At 32.1% G+C, this 23964-nt stretch overlaps 2 protein-coding genes across 2 annotated transcripts; both read left to right on the top strand.

The window, feature by feature from the left end:
* Positions 1-1995: 1995 nt before the first annotated feature.
* On the top strand, positions 1996-2550 carry LOC139492609 (uncharacterized). The gene has a single exon (XM_071280759.1). The coding sequence runs from the start codon at positions 1996-1998 to the stop codon at positions 2548-2550; it is 555 nt and encodes a 184-aa protein (XP_071136860.1).
* A 6249-nt stretch (positions 2551-8799) lies between these two features.
* Positions 8800-13060, top strand: LOC139493498 (uncharacterized). The gene is made up of 5 exons (XM_071281928.1): positions 8800-8936; positions 9476-9614; positions 11321-11456; positions 11912-12089; positions 12374-13060. Exons 3-5 carry the CDS (start codon positions 11377-11379, stop codon positions 12968-12970), a joined length of 855 nt encoding a protein of 284 aa, XP_071138029.1. The 5' UTR covers positions 8800-8936; positions 9476-9614; positions 11321-11376; the 3' UTR covers positions 12971-13060.
* Positions 13061-23964: the final 10904 nt, after the last annotated feature.

A 23964-nucleotide genomic window follows, 5' to 3' on the forward strand; every position in this document is an offset into this window, starting at 1 on the left:
AAGGATAAAAAAACTTAATTCACATAGTTTTTTTCATTGAATGTGAAACGACAGATACTTGAATTCGCCATGCCGCCTTTTTTCGATAAACGCTATAACTTAATATGCTCATGACGTATATACTTATTATCGAAGGTAAAAATAACTCAATTGAATGTACGTATACACACTTATATGTGTACATATCAGTTTTTATGTATAAATACGTGTTCACAGAGATGTTTTCTATTTACTTTAAAAATCACCATTGATGATCAGGTAAGCAAAACTTTTTGAATTTATTCTTTTAAGACGAAAAAACATGGCGTAACGTGACGAATTTGTTGGAACACTTATGGACGAACTAATAATGTTTTCCTTACCCTTAAAATATTACTATATGCCATAGGTGGCCAGCTTCCTAAGAAAAATTACACATTTTCTATGGAGAAATACAACTGCGCATGCATGACTTATATATGAATGGGTCGGTTTTTTTTTTTTATTTAATGCACTTTGGTTTTTTTAGTATTTCTCGCTTGATCAATATATAATAAGGATGTGGTAAGCCGCTTTGCTATTTATTCGAATTTCAAGATATCTCCTTTTATATTGATATATAAGATATCTTATAAATTTTCTTTTTTAAGATATCTGATATATTATATATATCTTATATAAGATATCTTTAATGTTATATAAGATGTCTTTAGTGATATAAGATATATCAAAAAGTTTATAAGATATCTATATACTTTATAAGATATCTTATAAAGTAAATGAGATATCTTATAAATATTTTTTATATAAGATATCTTATAAAATGTAATAGATATCTTAAAAAGATATCTTATATAGTTAAGATATCTTATTAAGAAAACTATATAAGATAGTTTTCTTAATAAGATATCTAAACTATATAAGATATCTTATAAACTATATTAGACATTCTCCTATAATATATAAGATATCTCCTTTAATTTCATTTTTATAAGATTGCTCGTTGTATTTAAGAACCATTAATGGCCTTCGGCTGTTTTCCACTCTTTTGTCGGGTTAATGTCTATTTGACACATTTATCATAACAAAAAGTAAGTTGATATTTGTGTAATGTAATATGGTCTGCTTCTTGCTTTTTTCCCTCAGACTCTCAACAGACGAACTATGTCTGTGAGAGCTGATTTGGGATCTTTACATGATGGGGGAAACTAGCTGTGACAATGCCTAGGATGGTGCATGGCATTGCTGCCGATGTAGAGGCAGGCCAGGATCGACTGACACCTAGAATATCAAGATAATTACATAAAGATGGCGGGCTAGACAGAAGTGGGTAATGGGCGCTCTTACATGAATGTCTTATATTGTGTACTTAATGCAAATTCATAAGGAATGGAGTACTTGAAGTTGAATTATATTGATATATATATAATATTTCACCTGTAAATAGCAAGTATATGCAAAAACGTGATAAATACTGATGAACTGACACTCTCTATTTTGTCACAAAATGGCGGATACACCAAATCATAATGTAAACAATAGACTTGCCACATGTCATACACCTGTTGGGAATAGTATTCAACAGGCCCGACAAGTATTATATGGCCATACATCACAATATAACGTCCCATGTAACACACCAGCAGTCGTGGCTTCAATGTTCAACAAAAATGTCTTTCTCTGACCAGCCCTCCCCCCTCGACCCGAGACAGATGACCAACCTCGAGGCAGTATTAAATGATATATATTCAAAATTGCAAAACATAGACACTCTCCCTAACTTATTACAATCATAACCATCGATTGACGCAAGACTTGGTGGAATAGAAAATAGATTTTCTAGAATGGAGAATGAAATAGTGCAGATGAGAAATGATGTAAACAGACTTGAAAATAGGGTTAAGGGAACGGAATGTAATAACTCAGAATTAAATGAAAGATTAAACTATATCGAAATGGAACGAGATCATATTAAACAAGAAAATTATGATTTAAGAGAAAGGGTTGTGGAGATCTATGAGGGAGAATCTTTTATTCGGGGGTATAGCGGAGGATACATGTGAAAAAGAGGACCGTGACAATATCCAAACTGAGAAAGTTCTCCAAAATTTCATAAAGGAAAAACTTAATATCCCTGACAATATCAAATTTCATGTGGTACATCGGCTACGTCCACGACAAGATGGTAAACCACGCACCATTGTTGCAAAGTTTGAGCGTAGGAAGGATCGTGATAGGGTATTGAAGGCTGCACGCGACAATTTGAAAGACACTCAGTACAGCATTTATGAGCAATTTCCGAATGAAATTATGGAGCGTAGAAATATATTGTGGCCCATATTTAAGAGAGAACAACGAGCAGGTAGACGAGTCCGATTCAAGGAGGACAAGCTTTATGTCGACGGTCGTAGGATTTTTCCACAAGATGTAACTAATCAAAACAACCGTCAAAATTATTCAGCCCCTAACAAACAGATGGACAGAAATGATCAGCAAGATCCCCCTTTTCTGCTAAAACACTTTGGACCTCCTACTGGTGTAAATCAGCAACCAATTGTAAAGAATGGATAGGACAGGCACACAAGAGGACAGTCATCTCAGATTAAATTATCTTGTCTAAATGTATGTGGACTTAAAAAAAAGCTTAATTACCCTGAATTTCAGGAACTCGTTAAATCTTATGATATTTGTGTATTTTGTGAATCAAAAACTGATGATTTAGATATCTTAAATGTTCCGAAAGGGTATGAATATTTTTCCAAAAACCGCAAAAAAATTGACAGAAAATCTGGGGGGATTGTTGTTGTGTTTAAAAATTTATTAAAATCACACTTAAGTTTCCTGTCTAGTGATTCGGAGTATGTTCTTTGGCTGAAATATAACCTAAGACATGAACCAAATTCTTTACTTGGTTGTGTCTATATACCTCCTGAAAAATCGAGGTATTCCTCTGTAGAGGCATTTGATGAAGAAGAAAATGAGCTCATTTTTTTTCAAGAGGAAAATATTCATACTATCCTTATTGGTGACTTTAATGCCAGATGCGGCACAGGTAGAGACTTTATATTTCCTAATGATGATTTAGCACAAATTTTGAATTTTGATGGTGCAGATGTAATAGATAATTATTTTCATAGCTTCCAAAAAATGATATTGTGTGATATCCCATTAGACAGAGCTAATGAGGATAAAGGTAGACGTAATACTTTTGGATCAAAGCTATTAAGTTTTTGCAAAAATAATAACATGTTTATTTGCAATGGACAAGTGGGTTCAGATAAGGGGGTTGGTCGTGTTACGAGTAGTCAGACGAGTCTTATTGATTATTGTATTGTATCGCCAGATCTATTTCCACTTTTGTCGGAATTCGAGGTCATTGACTTTGACCCATTATACTCAGATGTTCATTGCAGGTTACATGTTATATTCTCAACAGGTGTTACTACTGATTTGCATAACAATGATTCTACTCCAAACACGGTAAATATACCTGTTCGGTGGAACAATGAGATGAAAGATCAGTTTGTTAACATGGTTGAGGACAAACTCTCGACTGAAGATTTGTTCAATAAACTTGTCACATTAAATGTTGAAAGTGACACGTTTCAATCAGATATTGACAATTTTGTAGATTTTTTTAACAGCATATTTATTGATTCAGTGCATAATTGTTTTGGTGATAAGGTAGTTCGATATAATCAGGCGAATATGCAAACCAAGGTGTTTCAACCCTGGTTTGATAAAAATTGTCATCAAAAGAGATCTGAATTTCACAAGTCAAAGAGAAAACATTATCTCTCTAAAACAGACGAATCCCGAGCTGATTTGAAGTTTCGCGCTAAGGCTTATAAGATTGCAATAGGCAAGGTTTTTAATGACTTTCAGTTTAAGGCAGAGAAAGACTTGCGCAGTGCATCTGAAGGCGAACCACGAGAGCTCTGGAATATTTTAAATAACTTGAATAAATCTACTTCAAAAAGAGATGAAATTGATCTCGATAACTTGTATGAGTATTTAAAGAATCTGAACATTGATAAACATCCAGATGATGATCATGACGAATTTATCTTGCCAAACTGTGATGATGATGTTGTAAATAATATACTCTAATGGTGACGTTTCAAACGAAGAAATTTTGAATGCTGTGAAAAATTTAAAAAACAGCAAGGCCCCTGGGTTTGATAAGGTCATTAATGAGTATATTAAATCGACCATTAATGCTACTTTGCCTATGTATAGAGAGATTTTTAATATGATTTTGAATACTGGTGTAGTTCCTCAAATCTGGACGGTTGGAATAATTATTGCTATATATAAAAACAAGGGTGATCTGAACAACCCAGATTCGTATAGAGGTATAACATTAGTGTCCTCACTTGGTAAACTTTTTACAGCAGTACTTAATAGTAGGTTGACAAAGTATGCTGAACTGATAGAAACTATACCAAAGGCACAAGCCGGATTTAGAAAAGGATATAGTACGAATGACAATATATTTATACTACATGTTTTGATAGAATTATACTTTTATAACAATAAGAAACTTTTCTGTACTTTTGTAGATTTCAAGAAAGCATTTGATACTGTTTGGAGGGTGGGACTTTGGAAAAAACTTATAAATTGTAATATCACGGGAAAGATATTTAAAGTTATTTATAATATGTATGGCAATATCAAGTCTTGTATCAAAAAGGGGGGTGAGTTATCAGGGTTTTTTCCTTGTGAAGTTGGTGTTCGTCAAGGGGAAAATTTATCTCCTTTCTTATTTTCTGTATTTCTCTCGGACCTTGAGACTTTTTTCAGTGAAAATGGTATATCTGGACTCCAAACCGTATCACAAAAAACTCTTGAACACCTAAATACGTTTTTGTTGTTATTTATACTATTGTATGATGATGATACAATAATTTTAGCTGAATCAGCAGCAGCATTGCAAAAGTGTTTAGATGTATTTGAACAATATTGTCATATATGGAAACTATCAGTAAATGTTGAAAAAACTAAAGTGATGGTATTCTCCAAAAGAAAGTACGCTATGATTGATAATTTTAAACTATATGGTTCAATTATTGAAAGAGTGGAGTCGTACCCGTATCTTGGTTTGCTTTTAAACCAAAACGGGAAATTTGTAATAACAAAAAAGAAGTTAGCAGAACAAGGACAGAAAGCACTTTATGCTCTATACAGAAAGATTAGGAATATATCTATTTCAGTAGATCTACAGCTTAAGCTATTTGATTCTTTAATTGATCCTATACTTTTATACGGGAGCGAAAGTTGGGGATATGAAAAATTAGACATATTGGAAACGGTGCACTTGCAATTCCTAAAGAAGGTGCTCTCTGTCCGAAGATCAACGCCAAACTTCATGGTGTACGGCGAAACAGGTAGATATCCACTAGACATACATGTAAAATTACGTATACTTAATTTTTGGGTAAAATTACTTTCGAATGATTCTAAACTGTCTAGTATTATGTACAAGTTATTGTATGAAATGAATTGTTCAGGAAATATGCAATCAAAATGGTTATTAAATGTGAAATCTATACTTAATGATGTTGGCTTATCGTTTGTATGGGATAGCCAAGAAGTTCTTAGTAAAAATAGTATAAAATATTATGTTAAACAAATCTTACAAGACCAATTTGTACAAAAATGGCACAGTATGACTGAAAGTGCCTCAAGAGGGGAACTTTATTTATCATTTAAAAGGGATTTCTGTCTTGAAGGCTACTTGATGAAACTAAATAAACAACGCAGAGTACACTTGAGTAAACTGCGATGTTCAAATTTAAAATCCCTATAGAAGCCGGAAGATGGTTAAGGTTTATGTACCTTTCTGTAGCCATTTTTGTACGAATTTTTCAAACCTCAATAGTATCAAAACTAAAGATATAATAAAATATAGAGATAGGTCATTTAGTACATGTTCCAAGGGGAAACTTGATGCTAAGCATTATTTTTTACTGTTTCATTGCATTTGATAGAAAAAGAGGACTTTGTGGCAAATAAATCAAGATTTTTATAGAAAATCCACAGCCTTTAATACAGAGATTTTTGTTATAAAATTTGAAACATAAATTACTCACTTGATTTTCTATGATGTGCTAGTGTTTATTCTTTACATAAAGTTCTAAGTAACCTGTATATTCCAAAACACCTCGTACTGAGTCACTAAAGTCGAGCGCATCCTAAAAGGTGTACTTGATTTTGGCCATATTTATACTTGTCTTAACCAATAACTACATTTATAAACTTGTTTTAAGGAAATCAATGCTAGCACTGCATGCAATAATCCTATATCTATCAGTCATCAAATTGCCAAATATGAGAGTACAAGGATAAAGGCTGTGGATTTTCTATAAAAATCTTGATTTACTTGCCACAAAGTCCTCTTTTTCTATTAAATGCAATGGAACAGTAAAAAATAATGCTTTGCATCAAGTTTCCCCTTGGAATATGTACAAAATGGCCTATCTCTATTTTTCATAATATCTGTAGTTTTGATACAATTGAAGTTTGAAAAGTTCGTACAAAAATGGCTACAGAAGGGTACATAAACCTTAACTATACCTCGTGAGGACAGAATATGCACATTATGTGACATGGGTGTAATAGGAAATGAATTTCATTATCTGCTAGTATGTTGTAACCCTAATATTGAAAGAATTAGAAAAATACATATACCAAGATACTATTTTTTTAACCCAACTGAGGACAAGCTATTTGGTTTGCTATACTATTGTAATATAAAAGTGCTCAATAATGTTGCATTATTTTTGCAAAAAATCATGAAGTATTTTTGATAAAAGAAACTGTTTAGTACTTACCTAATTCAAGTTGTGTGTTATAATCCAATTAATCATATGATATGATATATATATATATATATGTCATGATATGTGTATTTGTTTGGATCGTTTAAATCACGTGTTAAACAACCGTATGTTACGGTGTGTTTGATGACTTATATTAAATTGATCTGTATATATGTTTATTTCAGTTTTGTTCTGTTATTATACCACTTCTGTCAAGCTGTATATTATGTATATCTGCCTCTTGTAACAGTGTAAACTGTCAGAGTGTACAATAAAATCTTGAAATCTTGAGAAACTCGCTATTAATTTTATAGCGGCTTGATCAGTTAATATTCTTATTTCTGAACGTCCTTAGCCCTTAATTGACTGAAGCAAACATGATTACAAAAAATAAACAGGATACCGAAAGAATTAATAAGTTATTAACAAAAATTAGAATGCATAACTATAGGCATGGTCCAAAACCAGGCCAAAACTACAAGTTACTTAAAAATTGTTTTTCTTTGATTTCTTATTTTAAATAAAATTTAATTTTAAATAATTGTAAAGTCAGCTATGTCCAAAATGTATGTCAAATATCTGTCACAATACATCACTCTCCTCAGAAATTTTGGACTCCAAAATAAAATAAATAAAACAGAAAATTTTAAAGAATTTGTGTACAATTTTATGTTTACTATTTTAATTTGAAAACGGATTTATAACTTTTAATTAGTAATGTAAATAAATAACTAATATCCATATTAAACCTCAAAACAATATAGAATACAACCAATTGAGAAGATTGCGATGCAAAAAAAATAAAGTATAGTAGTTTGTATTTGATTTTAAGCGATAAAAAAAACTTGAACTTAATTTTTAAAATAAATACTTTTTTCTTTTATTTTTTTTTTTCTTTATTTTTTTTTTAGACTTCAGTTATCATACTATTCAATTGGTGTTATTCTTTTATTTTTTTTTTATTTTTTTTTTATTTAATTTATGTTATGATGATGATAAAATACTATAATTATTAATTATAATTTTTTTGTTCTTGAAAGTTTGTTACCCGCATGCAGTGGCGGATCGAGAAATTTTCATAAGTGGGGGCCCACTGACTGCCTGAAAGGGGGCCCGATTTTGTCACGCTTCAGTGATTCCCTATATATGCAACCAAATTTTTTCCTCAAAATCCGCCTCTGGCAATGCTTACAATTGGACGTTAAACTTTCATCTTTACAGTTGATGACATGTAATTAGAAATATAGGAAAAGTGTTCAAACAAAATGTTGCAAACATTTATGAAGGAAGAATACACTTTAATAAATCTTGAACAGAATTTGATCTGGCTTACTTCAGTCTCTAAGTTACTGTTTAATCGTTTTAATGGCGTTGCTCTCAGTAGGCAAACCAGAACCGCATGAGTAAGGATTTCGGTGCTTAGCTATGCCCAACATGTATGTCAAATATCTGTCACAATACATTCCTCATTTCCATTTTCAATTTTAGATGTCGCCCTTAATGACGTTTCTGTCATAAACTAGAGAACAGATATTGCAAATAACGAAATGACCAGCAATACAATAAAAATCAAAGTACTGAAGTATTGAACATCGGATGACCACATCGGTTATCCACTGTAAAAATTACAAATGATGTAAACCATGAACTGGTTTCTTACGTAGGTTATCTCCCGAAAGTCTATGCTACATGTTTGTAGTGTTTAATGTCTATTGGTTTGTAATTAAAATGCCCGTCTGTCCTTTTGTTTGTTTTTGTTTTTGTTTTGCATTTTAGTAACAATCCTATTGTTTAGATTTTAGACTAATAAAATTCTTATTCTTATTATCCTAGTAAGTTTTTTTTAATGAGAATAATAATGTATATCTTATCTGTATATTTCCAGCCTATACAATAGACAAATGTAGAAATAATACACTAATATATCAGTCCTAAGATGGATGAAAAAAAGATAGCTGTTATTGGAGCAGGGATAATGGGCATTTCTGCCTTAAGACGGCTATCTGAAAACAACAGGTTTCTTCTTACATGTTTTGAGCGGAACTATGACCTTGGAGGTCTATGGGTTTATACCGATCAAACAGAAAATGATGTTTATGGACGAAAAATTAATTCTGCTATATATAGCAATCTACAGTAAGTTGACATTTCAGATTGTGTCAAAGGTTGAATGGGTTAGGTTAGTACAGTTTTGTTTTGTATTCATTTGAGATGTGAAAAAATACGTCTAGAGAACTGCATTCAACCCTTTCATGAAATTAAATCATTGTTCATTTTTGTCCAAAATTGCGGTAGTTTTGCGGCATACTAACTTGTCCAGTCGACAGAAAAAGACAATGCTTCCATTCAACGAGATTTTTACATAAGAAGAACATTAAAATGAGGTTAGGTAAAAGAGACAGAAGATAAAAATTGGGAAATCAAAAGCCATGGTATAAGTCGGATATAAACAGACAATACCATTGCCAAGTAGAAAAATGATGAAAGACAAACAAGTTATCAAAAACATACACCAAAAAAAAAACAGACTAACCTATCTACAACCAGGACTGGTCTATAATGTCCCAGAAAGATACTCTGATTACAGAAATTTAATAAAAACATTCGTAGTAATATTGATAAATTTCTAACGCATATATGTTTTTAGAAATAGTTTTCCTTTTATTCGACTACAGGACTAATCTTCCAAAACAATTAATGCAGTTAGAAGGTTACCCCATGGACGAAGAATGTCCATCTTTTCCTACGCACACGGATGTTTTAGGTTATATTCGTAAAGTTGCCGACCAATGTGATATTCGGAAATATATCAAGGTAATGTACATTGGCTGCTTCAAAGGCTCGATAATGTAAAATTAACACTAATGTACGGACATTTACGATGTAACTCATTGATCGAGAGAGCAAAGCCGACAACCGCACCAATAAAAAACACAAAATAACATCAAGAGACCATGCGGTCTTCAGCAGAAGATACATGTTTTTGCAAGATGACAAACTCTTAATCGCTATGAAACTAGACAGGGAAAACAATTTCGATATGACTAATGAAAACACTCGAATATATTGGCTTAGAATAGGAACATCAGTGATATGTGCATGGCAGGTTGGAACTAGTTTTAAAATCAAAACGACTGCATTTTAACGATCTTTCCGGATTTTTTAAGAATTATATTCGTATGTTAGTTAAAATAAGTTACTACTCACTTATATTGTTGTTGTTCTATGATAATTTTTGTATTCTTGTCTTTCACTTTTGCTAATGTGCATTATTTATATGTCTTTTTGTGTTTCTTTGATCCATATGGCGTGGCTGTAAACTTATATATACCGACATTGTGTTATTGTTCTGTGATAATATTTGTATTTTTATCTTTCAATTTTGCTTATGTGCGTTATGTGTATGTCTTTTTTGTGTTTCTTTGATACAGATGACGTGACTCTGTACTTATACATTCCTTTATTGTACTATTGTACATTTGTACATTTTTGTATTCTTGTCCTTCATGTCTGTATATGTGGTATGATTGCCAATGTGACCACTGTCCAAAAAAAAACAAATAACACAGAAATTGACAACTAGTGGTCACCATACGGTCTTCAACATACCACATAGTCAGCTATTGAAGGCCCCCGAAATGACACATGTAAAACAATTCAAACGAGAAAACGAACGGCTTAATTTTTGTACAAAAACATTAACAAAAACAAATATGTAACACATCAACAAACGACAACCCCTGAATTACAGGCATATTCCTACAGAATGAGGCGGGGTTAAACATGTATGTGGGATCCAAACTCTGCCCTAACCTGGGACAGAAGTGTAACAGTATACCATAAGAACGAACTATAAAAATCAGTTGAAAAAAACTTAACTCATCAGATGGATACAAATAGAAATATATATAACAAAAACACAGAGTGAACGTTACCGGGTATTGTATATCCCAATAACAAAAAGACACTAAGTATAGCTCTGGGAGTACTCACAGTTACTGACAGCTAGTTCAAAATCACTAAAAACTAATTTAAAAAATCATGCTTCTAAGACTAAATTATCAATCAGTACACATCGAACATCCAATGGATTTAGTGTAAAGTGTTAGTGATTAAGATTACAACACAATGTTGACTGCTGTATCCCAATTTTTGACCTTTTTACTTAATATGTCTGTTTGATTTGTTCACATATCGTTGTCAATATAACAATTGTATGCAACGGTCATTTAAGTGAGAGGTATAGCTATCATAAAACCAGGTTTAATCCACCATTTTCTACATAAGAAAATGCCTGTACCAAGTCAGGAATATGACAGTTTTATCTATTCGTTTGATGTGTTTGAACTTTTGAATTGTGACTTTTGATTAAAGACATCCCGTTTTAAATTTTCCTCGAAGTTCAGTTTTTTTATGATGTTACTTTTCATTAAATAGCTGGGTTTTTTTTTTCTTTCTGAAGCGTCCAAACTCTTTCATACTATTGTTTATCTAATTCCTGCAAATGACAATATTTGTAGTTCAATACTGAAGTACAGTTAGTTAAACCAGTTTCGGAAAATACACAGGATACAAAATGGCTATTACATATGGCGATAATAGAAAAAAGAATGACAGTCAGGTTGAAGTATTTGATGCTGTTATTGTTTGTAATGGGTAAATGTTAACAGATAGCTATTAAATCTTATTAATGTTTTAACAAATGATTTACCAGTACTGTACGCTCCCGTTCAACCCATATTATATAGTTACGACAATAGTCATATGTAATTGCTGTCTCATGTACATCGTGCCCATAAGCAAAACATGAAATCCCCGCTGATTCCGTGCTAACGCAGTGCTTTATATGCTTTATCAGGAAGCCTGTAGAAACAAAACTTATCTTGAAAGTAGACAATAGTAGGATAAAAACCCCTGTACAATACAAAGTACGTATTAGTATATTCAGTTCCATAAAGAATATAATATTGATTAACATACTTCCAAAAATGCAATGTTAAAATACTTGGGTAAGAATATAACATTCTTACTATAAACTTGACACTCTATTTTTTAACATTCTTAATTGCTTCTTTCATTTATTTAATAACTTTGTTGTATTCTGCTTATAGAAACTGTTCAATTCCAAATTATCCAATGATTGATAACGAGAAGGAGTTTGGAGGATTGGTTATTCATAGTATTCGATACAGACGCCCAGAACTGTTTGCTGGACTCAAAGTAGCCGTGTTGGGAGCGAGTCATTCAGGAATGGATATATCTCACGACATTTCAAAACATGCAAAAAAGGTAAGTACAATTCAACTATGCATATGCAAAAACTGGAGTGCATACTTTTATGATATTTAGAAAATATATTAGCATAAGTAGTTGGATTGCTAAATGGATACTGACATACCTAAACAATTGCAACAACTATTTCCGAAAATTAAATACGAGAAACAAGTGTGTTACTTATAATGCAATATATTTTTCATAATTCAAAGTATGAAGTTTTGTAATTAATGATCTTGGTATATCTATTTCAAACTAAAACTTTCTATTAATTGTTCAATTATTATTCTATTTTGAAGGTATATTTATGCCACAGAAGTTCTAAGCTTCCTACGTTATTACCAGATAATGTGATAGAAAAAACGCCAGGTTTCAAACGTTTCACATCATCTTCAATTATTCTTGATGATAATGACGTCATACAGATTGATGCAGTTATATATTGTACCGGATTTAAATACGACTTCTCTTTCCTTCCTGAAGGCATACTAGAAGTTGGACAAAATGGTGTCGTATGTAATCTCTACAAGTATATTTTGCCACGTCAATATTCTACTATTTTTTTCATGGGACTTATGAGACTATATATACTTTTCTTTCCATATGGAGATCATGATGCTTCCTATATTAAAGCGATGTTAGAGGGGTCTGTCGATATTCCAGCTTATAACGAGAGGATAGCAGTAATTGATGACGATTCTAAACGTCCGTGGCTCTATAACAGTCATTGGGAGTGGGACAAAGAACTTGCTAGTATTGCAGGGAATTTTGAACCATTTCAGCCATCACTGAAAAAAATCAGAGACCATGTATTGGAGGTCAAAGCAAAAGATTTTTCAAAGTTTAGATTAGATGCTTTTAAAATAACTGAATCAGACTCGTTTGAAATATTATAATACTTGTGATAACAAAATGATTTGCTGAGTGTGCTGTCGTAGATGAATGTTTTTTTCTCTTCATATATTCTTATGCAGAATTCAATTATCGTAATGCCCGCGTCACACTGTCCCGATTTTTACGCCGATGGCAACACGATTATGGAAATTTTCAAAATCGGGACTGATCGTATTCAGATCGGGCTATTCGTAGTGCCATCTTTAACCATCTTTAACCATCGGTCACATTTTCTAGCCTTCGGGGACAACTTCGGGAAGGGTTCTAAATTTTTTAACATGTTAAAAAATCCCCGAAGGTGCGTCCGATGTTGAGGGTTCGTATTGAGTTCGTATCACCATCCTCACCATCGTAATGTCACCGGGAATGCATCTTTGAACATCGTATTGCATTCGTGTTTCCATCGTTTCCATCGGGCAGTTTTGACATTACGATGTCTACACGAATGAATCACGAAGCTACCCGAAGGTCTTACGATGGCAACACGACTTCGTGAAGACTTCGTAATCCCGTCGTGTTGCCATCGAATAAAAGTACGAAGGCGACAAGATGGAAGTACGACGGCAATAAATCCAGCTAAATGTAAAGTTAATTTTTGCGCTAAAATACATTTAAAGTGCCATGCGCGATATGCACTGGTCAGTCTAATATGACAATTAAGAATCCCGTTCACAAAACATGGAGCTCATATCATATGATTCTATGAGAACAAGAAAGGCGACAGCGCGTTGTTTCTATTAATTCAAATGGAACACAAAGAGTAGCTATTACAGGCTCAGGATTTACTTTTACAAGTAAAATATTATTTTTTGTCAATTTTTTATATCAAGTAACATAATGAAATCATAAACGCGCATTGTACACCAACACTGCAGGTACACGTATATAGGGAAACCAACTTTTTCTTCATTATTCTGATTTTTTATGTATTGTCCGAGTTGTTGTCACACGAATGTATCCATAACCATTTCGTTTTCTATATGTCATATTTTGCCGCATTTGTTGCTTTCCCCACATCCTTCCTTTTGTCTATATTATTATGATATTCTTCTGGAAAGAGCTCTTTTTGAATAAAAGGGATCAACGAACCCATTACCTTACCTTTAAGATAGATCAGTAAACATGGGCATAATTATGGGTGATTATTCAGACTAGTGCACACATTTTACAGTTCAAACTAGGCAATGCCGAGCGTGGCATCCCCTCGTATGTAACATATTGGGGACAAATATGGACACTATATTTGTATATGACACATGCAGAAAATGGTAAATTGAATATGCATATTTGATACATAAACTTTTTTTTTAGAAATCAACCAAAACATTCAGTAACTGGAAATACCTTTAATATTGTCTTAAGAACCAGCAGGTTAAAAACCAGCACACATTGCCTAGTTTGAACTGTAAAATGTGTGTAAAATGTTAAGAACCAGCAGGTTAAAAAGAGCAACCAATTGCCTGTGTATTAGCTATTTCAAGGAGAAAAAACAAGTCCATCTGCATGACCTTGACCTTTGGCCTTGAACGTAAAAAATTTCAGATCATTACAAGGAGGAACAATATACCAAACGTGGTTAAAATCTTTTGAAGCATATTGGTTTTAGAGTGTCCACACGGGTGATATTGCCTTGTATTACAACTGCCACTGTGACCTTGCATCGTAAGCTGTACACGACGTCGTTTAGACATCGTATGGTCATCCCGCCATCATCGTAATCCACCGTGTAGCCTTCGTAATCCATCGTGTAGCCTTCGTGATCAATCGTATAGGCTTCGGCTGAGATATGAAGCTTAAATACCGGTCTTCGGTTAACCTTCGTGTGTCCATCTTTTGCTATCGTATATATTTTCAGCACCATCGTATAGACTTCGTTATTCATCGTACTTGCTTCGGTCACTTTTAAGTATTTAAACGAGATCGGGACCAACTTCGTACGAACTTACAATTTTCGCATTCGGTTGTCAATCGTATATAAAAATCGGGACAGTGTGACGCGGGCATAATCAAATACACGGATTTCACCTTACAAAACAAAATTACATTGTTAAAATTCGGATAAGAATTTTGGTACTTTTTCTTGCATTTTTCCAACGTGTAATCTCTAGAAAAAAATCATGTTTGCAGTTTAAAAGTAAAATCACCAAAAAAAACTGAACTTTTAGGAAAATTAATAACGGGAAGTCCCTAATCAAAAACCTAAGCTCAAACACATCAAACGAATAGATAACAAGATAACAACTGACAACACCTTACTTGGACAAATATTTAACCGCTAGTGAATTTGTTCTATCCTGTGACAGGACAAAATCTAAATTATATATTCAATTTCATCTATGCAAGTTATAGTGGGATACGTCTAAACAAACATTCTTTTCTCTATATATATTGTTGATAATAAAAAGAAATTTATATACTTGTATTATCAATATTAAATAGCCCTAGTATCCTTTAGGTAACGACGAAATACCATTTTGATTGCTACACGTCTATGGCGAGTTTGATTTACAACAGCCACATTCGATCGTGTGTACGTTTTTCTTGAATACGAATGAGATTTACATAGACTGAAGTCAAATAAACATATCAATCTGTTTGATAGAAACATTGAATTACTCTTAATTTTATAATAACCTATAACCTGATTTTTTTTAAATCTCGTTTTCCAAAGCTGGTGTACAATTACAAATATATAAATAACACAAAACAAAAACATTGTGGAACAATATAAGGGAAAATCATAAATATATATGCTATTATATTAGTAAGTATAATTTTTGACTGCAGCTATATTTGCATGTTTCCACGGCTGATGTTTTCGATATTAGTTAACCCCCTCCCCTTTTGTGGACCATTGAAAAGATTATATAGTTACATAACCAAAATTTCTCATACTTATTTTCTCAATCGATTTATGAATTTGGAACAACGGTATACTACTGTTGTCTTTATTTAAGGATGGATTTAGATTTTTAATTTACATTTCTATAAGTAATACTGAAATCAGATAGATCAGCAATGCATACAACCAATGATAAAATATTACTAATAAAATGACTCTTGACAACGTACACGAAATAACCTTTACGTCACTGAGTCATTCGGCAATCCTCGGTAGAATCCGCTACTCTGAATCGGCCGAGTTGAGACGAATGGTCACTGAGTCTGAGTAGAAAATTGATAAACCAGAGGTATGTCAAAGAACGTCTCGTCATTTCTCTAAAAAGGTTCATCGGAAGATACCAACCCTTGTCGATAAGTATTCCGTATCAACTCCAAAAATAATACACGATGGTCTTGAAGTATAGAGTCTAAATACTGACTTTGTTTATCTTCGTATATAATAAATTATTTCATTGTAAATCATTACTTTAACTGTTTGGTTTATTTTTGATAGTGTCCATTTGACGTGCCTTTGTGCTTATACATCCTGTCATTGTGCTATGGTAAATTTGTGTATTCTTGTTAGTTTAAAATTTGTCAAAGTAAGCTTTAAGAAGTTCTTTTCTTTTAAATTCGTCTTTTAATTTAGATTTATCATGCATGTCTCTAAACATAGCATGCGACGCGTAACAGCTTATAAGTAGGTGTTCTCATATATTTCATTTGATACGGTGCATTTATTATGGATATATTTCAGACTCCATTTATGAAAGAAAATTTATAAAGCAGAGCATTTTTTTTGTAGCTCTATTTTAGAACATGTAATTTAAACTTGTTGAAATGAATTTAGTTTAAAATTTATCAAAGTAAGCTTAAAGAATTTCTTTTTTTAAATTAGATTTATTATGCATGTCTCTATACTTAGTATGCGACGCGTAACAGTTTATAAGTAGGTGTTCTCTTATATGCATTTTATACGGTGCATTTGTTAGGGATATATTTCAGATTTCATTTATTAAAGGAAATCTATAGAGCAGAAATTTGATTTTTTTTTGTATCAATTTAAAATGTAGATTCAAATATTTTTCACTTCAAACGATAAAGTAAAACTTCTTCAAAACTTATATATGATGTATAGTTCGGAGTCGGCAAAAAAGAAGCCAAGGAAAGTGTTTATCTCTTCTTCACAAATACGTATTTCATTGAATCTCGATATTTATCATGTTTATAATTTTTCTAACAATGACGTTCTACCTCCATAAGCCTGCAAATGTCAAGGCGGGTCACATATTCGAACCTTAATGTTGACTGAAATTGAATACATAATTCGTTCAAAAACCCTAAATACGATATGCGTTATAGTTCATGAGAACGATTATTATCGGACCATAGTCACAAAAATATCGAAATATCCGCTTTTGTCAAGGAACATAGCAATCTCTTCTTACATGATTTATTGAGCCTATTTGACGTACAGAAAAAATCGTAAAACTGCACTAATTTAGGGGAGGAGGGAGAAGTTTCATCATACACCTATTTCAGTCATTCTACTAAAAAAATTAAGGGAACTTATACATCTTTGAACAACGCCTAAGACCACCAAGATTACCATATGACCAACAGTTGGAAATTGGTTGGTAGTGATAAGAACGACTTGTATTAACAAACAACGCGTTCCTTTCGAATTAAACGTAAAAGCAACCAAAATTTGTCATTAGGAAAAACCTCCAACGTATTAGAAAGATCGACATCCAAGAAATGTATACAGTACATAGAAAAATAAATTCAAAATCGCCTCTCCATGAGAAAAAGGTGTACTTGTTTACAGATATTATATAATATAAACTATCATCATATTTGGTATCATAATAGCACGTAAGAAGAAGGTCATACATTAAGGTGGCACGGTAGTATTTCCTGGCCCATAAGGGATAATGATAGCCTTTTTAGAATTTTCACCACTTTCTAACACTGCAAAAAAATCTACATTCACAGTTAACTGAAGTACTTTCATTTTACTATTCAGAAATGAATTTGAATGTGTATCATGACCGTTTACTTCTTTTGCTATTTTTAATAACCTTAGGCCACTAGTGCTTTTAGGTCTTTTATCATGCAGTGAATACACAATTTAAACAAATTCTCTAAACTTCATTTTCATCTGTTTGTAAAATTATTTCATATTTTTCTACACCAGATTCATCCCTCAGTTTGGGAAAGTGTGTTCAGTTGATACTGTAATTTTTGTCCAATCACACTGTTCAGATACATTGACTTAGGTAGGATACACAAAAGAGCAACCTCAATTCTGGAATGCAAATACTACCGTCCCACCTTAAAACAGAAAAGTAGGGTATATGCCCTTATTTACAATGCATCGTGAAAAACACTTTCTTATTGAAGAATTAATCATAACATTACAAATTTATTTATAGAGTTTATAAATCATGTTTAAACAGTAATACGATTAATTAATTCAAGGATTAAAATAAGTTGAACAATCAAATTTATTAATCATTGTATTTACTATAATAATGCAATTTACTTTTAATGACTTGTTTGTGTTAATCATATGAACAATTAAACGACAAGTCATTTTTTTCATAAATTATACTCTGTTAAGCAACAATATTCCAGAATCAAGATATAACCAGTTTTAGCTAGGATGGACGGTATTCATAAATTATATGTATATATGTCTGTTCTATGGTCGGAATATTAATTCTTTGACACATTCCCCATTTCCATTCTCAATTGTATATAGGCAGATGTAGTATGAGTGCCAATGAGACAACTCTCCATCCAATTCACAATTAATAAAAGTAAACCGTTATAGGTCAAAGTACGGTCTTCGACACGGAGCCTTGGCAAACTATAAAGAGCACCAAAAATTATACTAGTGTGAAACCATTCAAACGGGGAAACCAACGGTCTAATCCAAATAAAAACGAGAAACACGTATGAACTTTATAAATTATGTCTATGTTAATGTCAGTTGTAAAGTTAATGTTACACGATCAAGTCAAATATGGTAGGTTAAAAGTTTTACAATGTGCTGTATTTTTATCAACCTACAATAAAATAAACATTTCTGAACGTTTTTTTCATTAATACTTTAATAATAACCATTGTAACAAACAATAACTACACGAAGCGAATCCCGAATGGACAATTATATGTTAAGGGGGTCTTGAAATCTTTTATGGGTGATATCTACATTCACAGTTAACTGAAGTACTTTCATTTTACTATTCAGAAATGAATTTGAATGTGTATCATGACCGTTTACTTTTTTGCTATTTTTAATAACCTTAGGCCACTAGTGCTTTTAGGTCTTTTATCGTGCAGTGAATACACAATTTAAACAAATTCTCAAAAATTCATTTTCATCTGTTTGTAAAATTATTTCATATTTTTCTACACCAGATGCATCCCACAGTTTTGGAAAGTGTGTTCAGTTAATACTGTAATTTTTGTCCAATCACACTGTTCAGATACATTGACTTAGGTAGGGTACACAAAAGAGCAACTTAAATTCTGGATTGCAAATACTACCGTCCCACCTTAAAAACAGAAAAGTAGGGTATATGCCCTTATTTACAATGCATCGTGAAAAACACTTTCTTATTGAAGAATTAATCATAACACTACAAATTTATTTATAGTGTTTAAACAATAATACGATTAATTAATTCAATGATTAAAATAAGTTGAACAATCAAATTTATTAATCATTGTATTTACTATAATAATGCAATTTACTTTTAATGACTTGTTTGTGTTAATCATATGAACAATTAAACGACTTTTCATAAATTATACTCTGTAAAGCAACAATATTCCAGAATCAAGATATAACCAGTTTTAGCAAGGATGTACGGTATTCACAAATTTTATGTTTATATATGTCTGTTCTATGGTCGGAATGTTGTCTCTTTGACACATTCCCCATTTCCATTCTCAATTGTATATAGGAAGATGTAGTATGAGTGCCAATGAGACAACTCTCCATCCAATTCACAATTAATAAAAGTAAACCGTTATAGGTCAAAGTACGGTCTTCGACACGGAGCCTTGGCAAGCTATAAAGAGCACCAAAAATTATACTAGTGTAAAACCATTCAAACGGGGAAACCAACGGTCTAATCCAAATAAAAACGAGAAACACGTATGAACTTTATAAATTATGTCTATGTTAATGTCAGTTGTAAAGTTAATGTTACACGATCAAGTCAAACATGGTAGGTTAAAAGTTTTACAATGTGCTGTATTTTTATCAACCTACAATAAAATAAACATTTCGGAACGTTTTTTTCATTAATACTTTAATAATAACCATTGTAACAAAAAATAACTACACGAAGCGAATCCCGAATATCAACTATAGACACCCCTTAATTGAAATATCCTTTATGTAGTACCCCTTTATGCAGCGCATGAATATTGTTTTCTCTTCCGGTGTTAATAGTTTATGAAATATATACTTATGTAATACTAACCATGAATTTCGTGCTGATCGCTCCAAATAACAATATTCTTTTCTAAAATGGAGTGACGAATGATGTTTCATCACGTTTGGATATGCATTAAACCAAGTTCAACTGAATATGGCAAAAAATCGTTTATATGTTTGTTGGCGTTTGTCTTTGTTGCACTTAAGTGTTCATGTTGTACCTTTTCCCCTCTTATAGTTAGAGTGTTTCCCTCCGTTTTAGTTTGTAACCCGCTCAATGCTTTTATTCTTTTTTTTCTTCAGAAATCATTCAATGAAAGTGGATTGTGATTTTAATATACATTTGAATTGTGAAATTTGCAACAACTATTAAAAAAATACTTAATTTAGTAAAACCAAACAATGAAGTAGGAAGTGTCAAAATGGAAAACAAGAAGAAAGTGGTATGGGCTTTGCTCATTGTTGAAGGCCGTACGGTGACGTATAGTTGTTAATTTCTGTGTCTTTTTTGTCTCTTGTGGAGAGTTGTCTCATTGGCAATCATACCACATTTTCTTTTTTATATGATCAGTCGAAAGAAAAAGAAAGTAGAATCTATTAAGGTACATAGCTTTCATCTAAATCTACATAAAATGCTATCTAAACTAAAATAAAAAAAAATCTATCGAATCTCTTTTTAAGATTCGACTGATCTTTAGAAAATTATCCGGTTTTTTTAAAAGTTTCTTCTCTTATATAAACAAATGAGAATCAGAAACTAGATTTTGAAGTCATTTTTTTCTACTTTTTGCTGAAACTTGTCAATAAATTGTATCTGAAAGTACCAATTCAGTTTGGTTCAATAGTTGAAAAGAATTACGATTGTTTTTTTTTCCTTTAGCATATAGTTAAGGGGGCTCGCAGGTCTTAAGCTTAATTGAGAATAATAATTAAAAAAAATATAGGTCACCGATGAGTTAAAAAAAAAAAGATATTTCAATTCTCATGCCTAAAAATGACATTTTTGTACCAAAGATAAAGTAAAAACTACTAAAGGTAATACTAGTAAATAAAATTTGTAATGAAAAATAAATGTTTATTTTTTTCTGAAATTTTTATACCCTCGAGCATCCTAAATTGTTAAACTCTTATCATGGTACCAGTTCAGCATTAAATGCGACTTTCATAAAAGAGGGACAAAAGACACCAGAGGGACAGTCAAACTCATAAATAGAAAATAAACTGACAACGCCATGGCTAAAAATGAAAAAGACAGAGACAAACAACAGTAAACATGACACAACATAGAAAACTATAGAATAATCAACACGAACCCCACCAAAAACTAGGAGTGATCTCAGATGCTCCGGAAGGGTTAGCAGATCCTGCTCCACATGTGGCACCCGGTCCGAGACTACAATTAATTCGTAGTGCATTTCTTTTAGACAATAAATGCAAATTAAAAAAATCCCACCTGCGTTTTCTCAATAAAATTTTTACAGTGTGCTGTACTACTTTTGGGACAAATTATATTAAAATCATAGAAAACTTCATCGGCTCTAATTCAAAATATGGACAATTATATGTTAAGGGGGTCTTGAAATCTTTTGACAGTTTCCAAATTGTTAATTTTTAACCTTTTTCTACTGGACCAAATCACTACTTTCCTTTAAAATTCATGACCTAAATTATTTGACATTGTCATTTCATCCCTTGTCTTGCTATTTGAGGCATAAAACATGGGAAAATACATTTTGAAGGGGTAAACAAAATATTGGCAAGTAACACTATCCACACTAGGGACTACATTTGTGGACAATGAAAATCAAGGGACGACAAGTGTGGTCTCGGACCACCCGTTGTGTTGCTTATGTTATAAAAAAAAAATCGGTAAATAGTCTAATTCGGTAGGTCACATTCATGAAAGGGAAGCGGATTGTAGTTACGACGTAAGGAACATTTCCGATATCTTTTGCGAAACGGTTATTCCATAACGGTCTATAAAAGAGGAGCTAAAGATACCAGAGGGACATTCAAACTCATAGATCGAACATAGACTGACAACGCCATGGCTAACAAAGAAATAATAGTACACGAGATACAACATAGAAAACTATTGACTAAACAACACGAACCCCATCGTTAAAATTTTAATTTAAATCTGAAATAAAATAATAACTGATTGTGTTTGAAATCGATACTGTTAAATAATAACAGATCAAAGTCACACTGTACTGTTTTATTGTTATTTTTCATATTGTGACAAGCATTTTATGTTTTATCATATTTCTATGATAAACATCTGATAGTCGGTTTAACAATCCTTCGATCTGAGTAGCACAAACTGAATAAATTATAGTATGCATTTCATAAATCAATAATTGGAAAGACCCTTGTAATAGGTAGGTGTTTTTTGTATTTTTGTTTTCCAATATTTTGTCAGCTAATTTGTTTGTTATTATGTAATCACAACCTGCGATAAAAATCAATGTTAGTAATATGCTTTGTCGTGTTAAATTTCATCAAAAAGATTCCATAAAAAAAGATAAACAATAAAATAATCATCAAAGATACCAGAATTATGATATTGTCTGCATTATAACTTTAATGGGGCTACTGGTCCGAGACCACAATTATTTCGTAGTGCATTTCTTTTAGAACATAAGTAAAAAAAAAAAATCCCGTCTGCGCTTTCTCAATGAAATTTTACAGTGTGTTGTACTACTTTTGGGACAAATTATATCAAAATTTTTAGAAAAATTCATCGGCTCTAACTCAAAATATGGACAATTTTATGAATAGGGCGTCATGAAATCTTTTCACAGCTTCCGAAGTGCTAATTTTTAACCTTTTTCAGCTGGACCAAAAAATTCCTTAAAAATTCAGGACCCAAATTGTTTTACAGTGTAATTTCACCCCCCCCCCCCCCTTCTTGCATTTTGAGGCATTAAACATGGAGAAATAAATTTGGAAGGGGTATAAAAATTAATGGCAAGTAACCCACTGTCAACACTAGGGACTATATTCGTGACAATTGTGGTCTCGGACCTACTTTGAAATCAAAATGATGAAATCACTTGAGTACAATATGCAGTACAAACACACTGAATTTTTTACATATGTTACTTTTTTGTCTTTTAAAGCGGACTATGCGGTATGGTAGGATTTTTCTCATTGTCAAAGACCGTACGTTCACCTGTGGCTGTTAAATTTTATGTTATTTTGTTTTTGGTGAAGAGTTGGATCATTTCTTATTCTTATTTTTATGTTTTTAAGCTAAATGAACTAGCGACAGCAACATAGAATTATATCTTTTCCACACAAAGTGATAACAAAAATGTTTAACATGCAATGGGAAACTTACGCAAATGAAATATATATTTGTAGATTATAGTTGATGTCTTTCCCTCGGTTTTAGATTGTGGCCCGAATTTGTTTTCTCTAGGTCGGTTTGTGACTTTTCAACAGCGGTAAATAACTGTTGCCTTTCTTTTTATGGTATCAATGATGATTTCCCGGAATTACAGGCTGAAATTTGTTATTCTTAAGGTTAACAACATTTACACATCACTTAATTTTTCGGTAAATTGTTACTGTGATACATCATAACATTTCAAGTATCACTTTACTGTTATGAGAAGATACAGAGAATTCACGGTCTTAGTCAATGTGCAAGACAAT

Source organism: Mytilus edulis, chromosome 10 (genome assembly GCF_963676685.1).
Source record: "Mytilus edulis chromosome 10, xbMytEdul2.2, whole genome shotgun sequence".
Lineage (NCBI taxonomy): Eukaryota > Metazoa > Mollusca > Bivalvia > Mytilida > Mytilidae > Mytilus > Mytilus edulis.

Coding starts and splice junctions, on each gene's coding strand:
- LOC139492609 (XM_071280759.1), top strand. CDS start 1,996: ATGAGGGAGAATCTTTTATTCGGGGGTATAGCGGAGGATACATGTGAA.
- LOC139493498 (XM_071281928.1), top strand. CDS start 11,377: ATGGCTATTACATATGGCGATAATAGAAAAAAGAATGACAGTCAGGTT. Junction 11,457..11,911: donor GCTGTTATTGTTTGTAATGG/GTAAATGTTAAC, acceptor TTCTGCTTATAG/AAACTGTTCAATTCCAAATT. Junction 12,090..12,373: donor TTTCAAAACATGCAAAAAAG/GTAAGTACAATT, acceptor TCTATTTTGAAG/GTATATTTATGCCACAGAAG.